General features: G+C 56.2%; 1 protein-coding gene across 2 annotated transcripts; it reads right to left on the bottom strand.

Annotated features, from left to right (window-relative positions):
• Positions 1-1,232: 1,232 nt before the first annotated feature.
• SRC (SRC proto-oncogene, non-receptor tyrosine kinase) lies at positions 1,233-10,608 on the bottom strand. Of its 2 annotated transcripts, XM_009083604.1 has the most exons (12): positions 10,363-10,608; positions 10,031-10,130; positions 9,563-9,580; positions 6,173-6,271; positions 5,313-5,416; positions 3,619-3,768; positions 3,186-3,341; positions 2,862-3,041; positions 2,705-2,781; positions 2,197-2,350; positions 1,895-2,026; positions 1,233-1,441 (listed from the first exon to the last, which is right to left on the bottom strand). In XM_009083604.1, exons 1-12 carry the CDS (start codon positions 10,601-10,603, stop codon positions 1,233-1,235), a joined length of 1,620 nt encoding a protein of 539 aa, XP_009081852.1. In that variant the 5' UTR covers positions 10,604-10,608. The 2 variants fall into 2 exon arrangements, with proteins under 2 accessions (XP_009081852.1, XP_009081853.1); XM_009083605.1 differs by lacking the exon at positions 9,563-9,580 and having other exon boundaries at positions 10,363-10,606.
• Between the last annotated feature and the right edge of the window lie 2,700 nt (positions 10,609-13,308).

The raw sequence follows: 13,308 nt of genomic DNA, 5'->3' as shown, positions 1-13,308 counted from the left end.
ACCCCAGGGATCAGCCCCATGGGATGTGTGTAGGGCAAAGCCAGGCAGGGGTAGCCACCCACTGCCGAAACACAGCTGATGAGACCTTTGGGAGGGAGCAGGGGGAAGATGGGGATGCAGATGTGGCACAGCATTTCCCAGGATTCTCCTCCAGGATGCTGGCCAGTGGCCCATGCCTGGAGATGCTGCATGGGGACTGCAGCCTGGCAGCTGACACACAAGGAGTGGAGGGAAGGCAGCGAAAAATGTACTAGGTGGACAGAAGCATCAGTGAAAGATGAGTATTTCCCCCCAAACACTCCCACACCCTGGACAGCTACATGTGCCATGCACCCAAGCCCTGTGGTGGTGCTGGATTTGGTGGCAGGACCAGCCTAGGGGACTCTGCTGGTGGGAGAGCTGGTGGCAGAGCTAGAGGGCTGTGAGACACTTCCCAGGGGTCATTTGGAAGACCAGGAGTGCTTGGTGGGAGAAACCACAGCTGGTGCAGCAGGGCTGGCCACAGGCAGGGCGAGGGCTCTGCTGGCACCTGTAGTGCTGCTCCCAGGAGAGGTGAGATGGGTCCCTTGGGGGAACAGATGCAGCTGGAAGATCTGGTTGTGTGTCTGGGTGCTCCTATGGGACAATGTCAGTCACCAGAGCAATGAATAGTCACATTTCATGATCCCAGCACCCACTAGCCATTGAGGTCATAGCAAGGCCTGACACATCACCCCACTCAAACCAGTCAGAGACTGTGCTGCCCCCGAGGTGAAATGTCTCCGCCAGCATCCTCAGAAGAACTGGAGCCAAGGGGGAGACAGTGGGGAGGGTGAAGGGGCAGGGATTTTTGTGCTGATTTAGAAAGGGGGTGCAGGAAACAGGGACCGTGTGTCTGAGGTGGGGTGATGCTGTCCCCCAGTTCCTCTGGGCTCACTCCAGAGCTGGGGGCAGCGAAAGTCTCCCAAAAAACAAGTCACTTGGCAGGAGATGCTCTGCTTGCCCTCCTGAGCTGGCCCCGCGGGTGCCCGCAGGCTCCTCTCGCCAGCAGGATGGCACCGCTGCGTTAAACACGGGCCAGAAGTCTTAATGAGCGATGGGGGGACCCAGTACCTCCCCTGGCTGCACCTGGAGGTGATGCCCTGTCCTGCTCCAGGGCTGCTCCACAGAAACAGCCCCTCGGTGGGGAGGCCAGCCCTCAGCACCCTGCAGCGAGGATGGCAGCGTCCCTGGCGCCAGGAGGAGCTCCAGGTCTATAGGTTCTCGCCAGGCTGGTACTGGGGCTCTGTCGAGGTGAAGTAGTCCTCCAGGAAAGCCTGCAGGTACTCGAAGGTGGGTCGCTCCTCCGGGTCCTTCCGCCAGCACTGGCACATGAGGTCGTGCAGGGACTCGGGGCACTCGGGCGGGCAGGGCATGCGGTACCCTCGCTCCACCTGGTCCAGCACCTCCCGGTTCACCATCCCTGTGTGCAGCCAGAGGAGACATGGCATGGATCAAAGCTGGGCCAGGTCCTGCACTGCGCCATTCCCAGCAGGGACACCAAGGGTGTCATGCTGGGATAAGCCTTAGGGGCAATCCTAGTGACCCCGGGAGAGAGGGAACCCCCCAGCCCAACAGCACTTGCCCCTGCCAGCCTGTCACCTTGCTCAGGGACTGGAGTGGGACATGGTGGTTGGAACCCTGCATCCCACCAATCTCTGCTCACCCCAGCGGGGCAGGATCTGACGTGGACAGGGGCAGCTCACCCCACACCTGCCCTCCTTGGCCAAATGTCAGGAGAAACTTTGCCAGCTTGCTCCTCTGCAAGGATGGCTCTGGGATCCATAGAGTGCCAAGGGCAAGCACTGGGCATGGGCAGCTGGTGTTGGGGACAGCAACAGGGACAGAGCTTCTGCTGGCAGGTGCTACCCCTCACCTGGGTATGGCACTCTGCCCTTGGTGGTCAGCTCTGTCAAGAGGATGCCGAAGGACCAGACGTCTGACTTGATGGTAAACCTCCCGTACAGAGCTGCTTCGGGGGCTGTCCACTTGATGGGGAACTTTGCACCTGGATAGAGAGGCAGGGTGAGGGTTGTGTGGGGCTGCAACTGCCTCCTGGAGCCCTATGCAACCAGAGACATGTGCCAGCTCCAGACCCAACGCACATCCCTGAGGACCAGTGGCCACTGCTCTGGTGCCACCTGCAGGGACACGGTGCTGGCAGCCCTGGGCACAAACCTTGGCGGGCAGTGTACTCATTGTCCTCGATGAGCCGTGCCAAGCCGAAGTCGGCCACTTTGCACACCAGGTTCTCCCCCACGAGGATGTTGGCTGCCCGGAGGTCGCGGTGGACGTAGTTCATCCTCTCCACGTAGGCCATGCCGGATGCGATCTGTGGGAACCAGCACATGGGGCACTGAGGCTGACAGGGTGACATGAGGGTCCCAGGATGTTCCCAGCACCACCAAGGGGAACAGCTCTGCAGTGGGACCCAGCCAGGGTGTGGAAACAGCTGGTTGTTCCAGGAACCCCTTGCAGACACAGGTTTGCTGGTCAGGGAGAGCTGGTGGCAATGGGAATGGGCAAAATGATGGTCCCTGATTGCAACCCACCTCTGGGCTGAGACCCAGTGGGAATGGTGGCACTATTCTTTTTGTGTCTATTGAAGGGAAAGCTGAACACATATTTCCATTCTTTATTTTCCACACTCCTGCTTTAATACAACTTCCTCTTAATAAAAGCAAACCTGAGCTGCCATGTCCATGAGCTGGGGCAGCCGCAGGTACTTGCCCATCTCACCCTTCAGAAAGTCCAGGAGGCTCCCTGCAAGGAAGAGCATGGTCACAGCAAACCAGAGGAGCAGAGCCCCTCAGCTGCCCCCTCAGTGTCTCTCCCATGCTCACCCTTGCTCATGTACTCAGTGACGATGTAAATGGGCTCTTCTGAAACCACGGCATAGAGCTGAACCAGCTTCTCATGCCGGAGCTTCTTCATGACCTGGGCTTCCTGAAGAAAAGCCTCTGGGGACATGGTGCCAGGCTTCAGCGTCTTGATGGCCACCCGGGTAGTGCCATTCCAGGTCCCTGTGGCACAGGATACACTGCTCAGGACATGTGGATGGGGCAGGGAATCATGTCCCTCACCTGCTCCCCCAGCTCATGGCAGGCTCCAGGCAGCTGCAGACAGCTGGGGACAGGATGCAGGTGGTGACACAGGGAGGTCCTTACCCATCCACACCTCTCCAAAGCAGCCCTGTCCCAGCTTGACCTCCAGTCGCAGTGATTCCCGGGGGATTTCCCAGGCATCCTTGGCAAGACCTTGGGTCTGGGGCTTGGACGTGGGGCAGACATTGGTGAGACGGTGGCACAAGCCATCGGCGTGTTCTAGCACAGGAGGGGACAACAGCAGTGTGACACGTGGGCATTTAGACATATGATGTCTTTACCCCGCACCTTCCCCACCAACACCCTCGGGAACCCATACCTAAACCCTTGCCCTCTGCCCTAAAACCCAAGCAGCTTTTCACCAGGGTCCCACCCAACTGGTTTGGGGTTCCCCAGCCCTGTGCTGCCTCCCCAGCAGCACTGGTCCTGCACCAAGGGCAGGCACAGCACACAGGGTGTCCCCCAGACCCCAAGGGGACCCCAGGTGGCTACCCACGGGAGTAGTAGGCCCCCAGCTGCTGCAGGCTGTTGAACTGGGTGCGGGAGGTGATGTAGAAGCCGCCACTGTCCAGCTTGCGGATCTTGTAGTGCTTCACGTTGAGCCCCTTAGCGTTGTCGAAGTCGGAGACAGAGAGGCAGTAGGCACCTGTGGGCAGGACCAAGGGGCTGGGGGGAGATGCGCCGCAGATAGGTGCCCCCCATGGGGTGGGGAGGAGGCAGTACTGGGCATGCAGGCTGCTGCTTTCACCCAAAAGCAGAGGATGGGGAGCAGCTCCTGGCTGCAGCAGCTGTTTTAGGGATGGCACATATCCCTGGCTACAGTCATGACATGCAATCACAACCTCCAGCCGACCCCACTTGCACAGCAGCTCTGCCAAACCTTGCCACCAGCCATCCTGGGTGATGCCCCTTGTGCTGACAATAGGCATCACCGCAACAGCCCCCCCGGACCTGTCAGGTCCTTCTCTCCAGCAATGTGTGGCACACAGAAATGCTGCCAGTTCCTCCACAACCAACGCTGCTCTTGGCTGGGACACACAGGGGCCACCGTGGCTCAGAGGAGCCAACAGTGTAGGGACAGACCTCGTCCTCAAGGCTGGTGCCAAGGAATAGACCCCACTGGTTCTGGGGAGATCCAGTGAGCAGAAGGGTGAGCAGTCCCTGGGCAGCAGGGATGAACACAGCTCTGGTGGCAGAGAGGGGACACCAAAGCAGGGGAGAGGATCAGAGGGGAGGCAGGTTGAGTGTTGCTGCTGACTCACAACCCCGACATCTTGGCATCTCAGCGGGGAGCCAAGGGGCTGGTGGGCCTAATTCCCTCCTCCACAAATCCCTCCGTGAGCATCAGGAGCTTGGCTCTGCTCTGCCCACACGGTGCTGCTGGGGCCACAGGTAGCAGAGAGGAAGATTTATGCTGCTGCTGGAATGAGCTGCTTCCGCCAGCATAAAATAAATAGTGGCAAGTTCAAGGTATCAAAAGAGAAAGAAACATCAAGGGGCTTTTCCCAAAGGTGCATTTGGAGCCAAACTAAACCACATTTCCAGGTAAGGAACAGCATCCTTAGGCAGTCAAACCTCAAAGATGACAGCTTGTGCTTTTGGGCAGCACAAAATAGGTGTAAAGAGTCATCAGACATGAAAGGACTGAAGTTCATCACTCCCTCGGCCTGGTTGCCCAGGAAGCACATGTTCAAGATTTTGCCATTACACGCGGAACAGGGGAAAACCAAAAAACATCTGCTTTGGGGTTTAAATAAAATAAACCAACAGGAAAAGAGAGCATCCTGCCTGGTGATCCTGCTCCCACCCTGCCATGAGCTGAACCATCTCTCTGCACCTGTCAGGCAGACCATGGTGGGAGAGAAGCAGCCCTGTCCCTCCAGCCCACGGGCTCAGTGGTGTAACAGCTTGTTCAGCACAGACATGTCACTGGTGATGTGACAGGTACATCAGCACCAGCTCCCTGGGGACTGGCTCCAGCAGGGGACACCCCAGGAGGCTGCCTGTGCCGAGGGACACTGCTCAGCGACCCTGAACATTGTCCCTTGCCTACAAGGTAAGGACTCTTTCACCCTTCTCCCTCTCTGTGTGCCTAAACCCAGGAACTGTGGCCACAGGGAGTGACTGAGGGGACCCTCACACCCCTTGGAGAGGGTGTGCTCAGGTCAGCCCTCTCCCAGCCCCACTCACCTTTCGTGGTCTCGCTCTCTCGCACCAGGAAGGTCCCTCGGGGGTTTTCGGGGTTGAGCAGCAGCCGCTCGGACTCCCGGCGAGTGATCTTCCCAAAATACCACCTGCAGGAGCAAGGCAGCAGCTCAACACCTGGAATTCACTCACTCTCTCCACTGCCTGCCCAAGCAGGGGGCTCAGCCCTGGACCCTCCACTGCATGTTTTGGAGGCCATGGGCTGTGTCTCTGGGCTGGGGCACCTCAGAGTGTGCCAAGTCCCTGTACAGCCCAGGCTCCCAAGGAGCAACCTCACTCCACAGACCATGAAACACCTTCACTCCAAAACCCTCCACAAATGAAGGGCTCCAGGGACAGGAACACTGGCCTTGAACAGTGCCAGGGATGGAGCATTCACAGCTTCTCTGGGCAACCTGTGCCAGTACCTCATCATCCTCACAGGGAAGAATTTCTTCCCTAACATCTAATCTAAATCTCCAAATCTCTCATCTTTTAGTTTAAAACTGTTCCCCCATGTCCTGTCATGTGTAAAGAGTGTCTCTCCCACTTTTTCATAAACTCCCTTTAAGTTCTGGGAGGCCTCAATGAGGTCTCCCTGGAGCCTTCTCCAAAGCATCATGTCCAGCACAATCCCTGCGATGCCACCGCTCACCCCTCCACCGCTCAAGCATGCTGCACGCTGCACTTATGGGCCTTAAAGAAAGGCTGGGAAACATTTATGGGGTTTGCACACTCCAGTAACAAAAAGGAAAAACCCAGAGGGCTTGGGGGCTCTGCCCAGGAGCAGGGCAGGGGCAGGGGAGGAATGCTCAGGGTGTGTTTGCTATTGCTCGTCTTTAGACTGTCTAAAAGATGGCAATTACTCTTCAGCCTGGATGGAGTCTGAGGGCGCGACATAGTTACTGGGGATGTAGCCCGTCTGTCCTGTAGTGAGGGAATGAGCCAGCCACCAGTCACCTTCCCTGCAAGAGAACCAAAACACACTCAGTGTGAAGCCAGGAGCCCCCCGGCCAGCCCCTCACCCGCCCACAGGCACGACGAGCCAGCACAGAGCCCCACCGGGAAGGGTACAGCCCACAGCCTCCAGCCCTGCAGCCAGACCCCAGCCAGGAGTGCTCCTGCTGCCAGCCTCTGCCCTTGGCTCTGTTTGGGAGAGCTCTTATAACTGAGGCCACCCATGTGCATATGGGGTGCTTTAAACTTAAATCAGGCAGGACAGCCAGTGACCCAAAAAGCCTCCAGAGCCACCTGAATGGGAAAGGGGTCTGACTGGAGGCTGGTAGGCATTGGGCATTGGGCATCCAAGCAGCTGGTGATGGGAGGGAGGACAAACAGGGAAAAGCAACAGAATGATGGCAGCAAATAGAAAAGGCACCAGGAAACCCCAAGAGAGTTAGTTCAATGCACGCTGCAGAAAAGCAACAGGATGAGGCTGAAGTTTGGGCAGGGGGTAAGTCCTGCCCCACAGTGATGCCCAGCCTCGACATGGTGGGCTCCATCCTGGGACAGGCACCCTGCACAGCTGCAGCCCTGACCACAAGCTTCTTGCAGCCCCAGTGAGAGCAGCACCTGTGGCTTGTTGTCCCCAAAAACCTGGGACTAAGCCACCATCCATTCCTCCTGCCCCAGGCTCAGCAGTCCCAGGCATGTCCCCAGGAGCTGGAGAGTGCGAGAGTCTTCTCCCCACTCTGTCCTCCTCCCCACCAGCTCCTGCTCTGGACAGGGCTGGAAAGGACAATAAATAGGGAACAACAAGAGGACAGTGGGAGGCAGCTTCCCCTTCCTGCAGACAGCAGGGCTTTTCCTCCCACCACCTGCATCTTCTTGCCCATCAAAGAGGAGTCACCGCATTCCTCCTGACCACGAGGGAGACGAGGCTATGGGAAAACTGCAGATTCGTGGGAACAGCACTGTAAGGATGCAAGAACTTGGCAGGACAACCTCCACAAACACGTTACAGAAAAACACTAATAACCTCAGTCACCGCTACAAGGCACATCAAACCACATCCAGACCCATCCCTGACCCTGCAGACGTGTAAACCTCTATCCTCACTCCAGACACAGCAGCAGTTCGTGACGTGTGCTTTTCCCAGCTGAACCAGTGATGCTTTGAAGCAGCTGGGAGAACCCAGACATGGCCACCAGTGCCCTGCAATGGTGTCAGTGGGGCTAGGGATAGTGGAGACCTTCCAGGCATCTCCTCCCACCCACAGGGCTGGGCTCTGCCCCTGGACCAGCCTCACAGCAGCCCTGGATGGTGTTTTAGCTTCTTCCAGTCCCAGCACATCTTGTGGTAGGCAGTTTGGGCTCCCCAGCCAGGGCTGCTGCCCCAGTCACCTTTACTGAGATGGCTCTGATGGGGACAAAAGGCTGACTGGGCTCCTTTCCCACAGGACCAGAGTAAACATCTGCTCGAAAAATGCCCAGCTTTTGACTTGTGGCTTTATTCCAGCTTGGGCTGCAAGGCTGCAAGCTGGGAATTCAGCAAAAACAAACTATTCCAGAAATGTCTCAGTGGGGAAAAAAATAATAATCATCATCAAAACAAAGCATTTCAACAATTCCCTGCACAATCTTACCCAAAATATCCCACCACATCCCTGCTGGCTGCCAGCTGGCTGGAAGGAGATCTCCTCCCACTGGAAATTGGGACCACAAGAACCTTTCTGCACTGGAGGGGATTGGTAGGCCAACACAGAGCAGGGTGGCGAGTGCCGTAGAGGCTTCTTCTCTTGCCCTGTGCAACCCCAGTCAAGTGAGAGCAGCCAAAGCCTGCAGCCACCCTGAAAAGCCACTGTGGCTGCGGGCTCCTGCTGTGCCCAGGACCTGCCAGCCCTTCCCAGGCTGGCCCCAAGCCCACTTCCCAAAGCCCCGGGACACTGATTGCCCTGCCAGGGAGCCCAGAGGAAAGGCACATCACATGCCTGCCTGCTGCTGTCCCCAACATGCAGCAACCTGAGCTGCTCCCACACTGTCTGAGCATCTCCAGGGACTCAGTGAGAAGAGTGATTCAACCTCCAAGCACTGCACAAACTGCCCAGCTTCCTCCACCATCTCTCTCCCTGTGGATATCCCACCCACACAGACACCAGGAAGGTCAGCAGCTACATCCTGCACCCTCCACCAAAGGGCTGCATCCCCTCAAAATAGTCCTTTTGCTCCCTAAGATGCTGCAGAGCCCAACACACCCCAACCCTTTCCTCTGACTGAGTCTTTGACAAAAAGTAGCAGAGGAAAAAGAAGTGTGGAAACCCCTGAAGTGATTTAAGGCATAAAGACAAAAACATCATACATGGGCCTGATCTGGACCCCCATGGGCAGAGCTCACTGCAACAGCCCAAACTAGAACCCAAGCGTGGGGTTTGTACACTGCTGAGGCTGAAAGTAAGACGCATAAAAACTCCCAGATTCAGGCTTTTCCTGCAGCTGGAGCCCTGCACATCTTGGACTTCATGGATGAAATGAAATACCATTAATAAACAGCACTGGAACAATGAGAACAAGGATCAAATTTAAAACATGTTTGTGCAACACTGCCCAAACACTGCAGGAGAAATCTCACTCCTGGGATGTTCTCTTGTCTTTCCACCCTTAGTTTGCAAAGCTGTTTTGGGTGCCCAGGTTGGAAGACAGCAGTGGAGGGGGAGCAGGAGCTGCAGACCCTTGGGACCCTGTGGCACCCCCATGGCTGGGGACACTGGCTCTGCCAAACAGGCTCCAGAATGTGAGGGTCACATGTCAGGACAGACCACAAGTGAGTTTGACACAGGATTATGTTTAGGAGCATCTCCAGGGCCATGCTGCCCTGCTCTACACAGCACATGGTGGGCGTGCTGTGGTGACCAGGATGGGGAATAAACCAGTGGGGTCAGACCCCTAAGGAAGTGCTTGAGTCCCTGGACCCACTCAGAAAAAATAAAGTGCAAAAATAAATGCAAAACAGGCTAGAAGGGAGTGGAGAGCCAACTGGAAAGGAACTGCATAGGGGAGCCAGGCATGGACAAGCAAAGGGGGCAGGTTCAGAGCTCCCAGGTGCAGAAACAACTCTGGATGGAACAGTTCCCCAGGATGGGAAGGGACTCCCTGCTCTGTGCCAGTCGCTTGGGGGGGACAAATGCAACTGACCACACAACCATCAGGGAAACCATCTCCTCCCGGCCCTGCTCCATCTCACCTGCCCTAATGTGGGCAGCAGATGGGCTTGGATCATTTAGATCACTAATAATAACAGTAATAATGTGCAATACACACCTGACATCCACTTTTCTCCTAAACGACAGCATGGAGGGAGAAAAAGAAGAGTCAAAAGAGAAGCTGAGACCAGAGACAGCATGTCAGCACAGGGGAAAGCACCCGTGAAGCTGAGGAATGTGTCCACGCAAACAAGAGGGAGCTGAGTGCTGATGGGGACAGGGGTCCTGTGGGGATGTGGCCCCATGCTGGAAGGCACAGACTGGCCAGCAAGCAGAGGAGGTGGCTTGGTGACAAGGCTGTAAGGCCACAGTGACCAGCAGCAGAGCATGGAGGAGGCAGAAGGAGGCAAATGATTGCTTCTAGCATTGGTGTCTTTGGACAAGCGACTGTGTCCATGCATGTTTTGGCACATCTCTCTTGGAGCACCCATCCCTCGGTCCTGCCGGGCTGGGCTGGGGGCTCTGCAGGACAGACAGAGGTGGCAGCTCACCACGTGGGCTTGGCTGCAGGGACAGGGACACTCACGTGTTGTTGACAATTTGCAGGCGCTCTCCTTTCTTGAAAGACAAGTCTGTTTCAGTCCGGGACTCATAGTCATAGAGGGCCACGAAGGTGGTGACTCCACCTGTGACAGAGAGCAATCAGGGGGGGCACAGCCACCGGCGCTGGGTGCCCCTAACCAGGGACCCTCCTCTCCCACCATCCTCCCTCCAGCTGATAACACACAGATCTGCTTTTCCCCCAAGCTCAGACTCTCTCAAAAGCAAGAGACCCCAAAAAGCTGGACCCAAACCCACAAACCCCTAAACCCCTGACTGAGACCCTCCCCACCCTGTCGAGCCCCAGCCCACACTGACCAGCCAGTGCCCCGGCACGCTGCGGCGAGGTGACAGTGTCAGAGGTGTTGAAGCCTCCAAAGAGCTTGGATTCAGCAGCCATGGTCCCAAAGGAGCGGCTGGGGGTGCGGTGGGCATCAGGAGCAGCTGCTTTGCTGGGTGTCTGTGAGGCTGGGTAACCCCCATGGTGGGTGTTGTCGGTGGGCTCCAGGCTGCGCCGCCGCTGGCTCGGGTCTTTGGGTTTGCTCTTGCTGCTCCCCATGGTCCCGGGCTGGAGGAGACAGGCAACATGCAAAGGGCTTCTATTATTATCATCATCATCATCATTATTACTAATAAGAAGAAGTTGTTTCCCAGGGCTTGGACAACAGATGCCTGCCCACCAGGAAACAAAACAACCTCTGGAGTCTGTTCAAGCATCAGCTGCTGGGAAGTCTGGCCATCCTGCCCTTGCCCTGGGATAGCATCACCCCTCATTAACACCGAGCCACCTCCCGTGTGGCCACAGCAGCCAGTGAAACACCAGGAGCAGCACAGCTACCAGGAGACACTCTGGGAGCAGAGGGAAGCACGCTTAGCCGTGGGAGTGCAGAGGGAGGATGCCAAGCATGGAGCTGGGACTGGAGCGTGGCAGCTCCAGGGTCAACCACTGTGGGATGCAGCTCAGCCCTATACAGCCACATTTCCTCCTACACAAGGGTTTCTACCAGATGATGTATAAAAGAAGACAAAACACAGCCAAGGTTTGGGTTACTCTAACAGCAGAAATTTAGAGAACTCACAGCTGCATCACTGCTGGCTCGGGATGGGGATTTGAGTGCTATAGATGTACCTTTGAAGTCAAAAACATGCAGCAAACGGGATAAAAGTTTAAATCAGGAGCAGTTTCAGGCAGTTCACAGCTAAGGACCAAGGGATCTCAGCTTTATATATAGTCAAATAGTTTATATATAGCCTTCCTTTCCACTCCAGATCACACTCTATAAATACCTTCAAGGTAATGATATAAATGAAGGAAGGGAATTATTTGCAGTCTCCAAAGATGGCAGGATACCCAGCAGTGTCCTGAAGCTATGGAAGGAAATATTTAGGCTAGATCACGCATGGCAGGAGGGAAAAGGGAGGTGGAGACAACCAGAGAGGAGAGTATCTCTGATAAGAAAACACAAGCAGGGAAGCAGCAGAGGAGGCAGCTGCTGCCCGCGGGGTGTGGACCTGGATGCAGCCACGCAACAAGACTTTGCCAAGGGATCAGCCTCACCTAACAGAGGGTTTTTCTAATACAGCTTTGGGTAGAAGCTTGGGCTGAGCCCCCATGAGTGGGGCCAGAGCCATGGGCAGCCCCAGCAGCCTGCACAGCCCTGGTGACAATGGGGCAAAGCCCCCAGCTCCTGCCCTGGGGAAGCTTAGAGGTGCCAGGCACAAGCTCTGCTCCTGTCCCAGCTCCCCTCCCCACGGCGAGAGCTTTGCCTGACAATCAGGGCTTATTTTCCAAAATACTCAACTTCCATCTACTGTTTTCCAGCTCCCACACTGCACAGAGGACCAGCCGTGTCCTGGCGTGACCCGTGCTGGCAGGATCAGAGCCTGCCAGGGTTTGGGAATCAGAATAAACTGATTTTTTTGGGCTGGGTATGACTCTGGCAGCTGTTCTGGTGGGGAATGGAGCTGCCCTTCCTCTTATGCATGCAGGCAATGAGGAGGGACAAATGCTCCTATTTGCCACAGCACCCAGCCCACATGTATCTGTCCTGGGCTTTGGGGTTCTTGAAGCAAAAAGAGGTCAAATATAAGCTTTGTGCTTGCAAATGGTCACCACAGGCAATCCAGAGGCAGATCCTGCAGCCAAGAGGAGGAAGTCTGTCCTGTAAATAACTGCACTTTAGAAGCCTGGTGCAGATGCTAAAGCAGAACTGGGGGGGAAAGCAGGACCTCAGAAGTGATGAGAAGAAGCTCCCACATCCCCATTCCCAGCCAGCCCCTCGCTCACCTCTGCCCGGGGCTCCGGTACCCGCTGGCACTCCCAGGATGAGAGCAGCAGTGTGGGGAGGAAAGCAGGGGCACTGCAGGGCTGTGACCGTGTGGCTTGTGACTGCCCACGCGACCATGAGCAAGGGCAGAGCCGCTCAGAGTTTCCCCTGGAAGCAGCACTTCCCCAGGCAGGAAAATACCCTGATCAGGGAGGCAGATTTAGCAGCACTTTAGGGACACAAGTGTCCCCTGAGTACATCCAGCCTAGGTCAGCAAATGATTTATCAGTGTGCTGAGAAAATCAGAGTATAAAATAGTCATTATGCTCAGAGATTAGCCAGGAGCAGGATACAGAAAGGCACTCCCCAAAAGCAGACCCTGCAAGCACAGGATGCACATCTTCCAAGCATGTCCTGGCCAGGGATGCTGTGGACTGTGAGTTCATTCCCTCCTTGTACAGGGGTTTGGGAAGGGAGAGCTCTCCAACAGACATCAGAGCTCACAGCCTGTGCCAGGGTGCTGACCCTCCCAGACAAGGGCTTTGGCAGGTGAGCTGGTCACTGGGTCATGCTACTCTAATCCAGCTGTCAGGACTTTGGCAGCAGGAGCCAAAGATGGAGGAAGAAGAGGCAGCATGAGCCCACAGTCCTCTGGGAAAGGGGCTGCAGAGCAGCAAGCCCTGCCCCAAGCTCTCCTGTTGCTTTGCACCTAAATACCTGCACACTCTTGCTTCAATTTGGCTAGTGCAAGATGTAGGTTGGCAACTTCAAACTGTGCCCAGAGGCACTGGCAGCCTCACACCATCCCCACTCTGAGTCCCAGGTAACTCAGCCAATAAAACCATGTGGCTTTAACCCTGTGGCTGCCCCGGAGGAGACATTCCCCACCTGCCCCCAGGAAGGACAGGGGGCATGATAAATCCCCTGTGGCCCCCACACTGTTAGCAGCCGGCAAGGAAAGGGTGCAGATTCCCCTGGGAGAATGCAGGCTTGTGCA

The sequence above is a fragment of the Acanthisitta chloris genome, unplaced genomic scaffold (assembly GCF_000695815.1).
Source record: "Acanthisitta chloris isolate BGI_N310 unplaced genomic scaffold, ASM69581v1 scaffold22501, whole genome shotgun sequence".
Taxonomy (NCBI): Eukaryota; Metazoa; Chordata; class Aves; order Passeriformes; family Acanthisittidae; genus Acanthisitta; species Acanthisitta chloris.
This window is presented reverse-complemented; position numbering and strand designations above follow the sequence as displayed.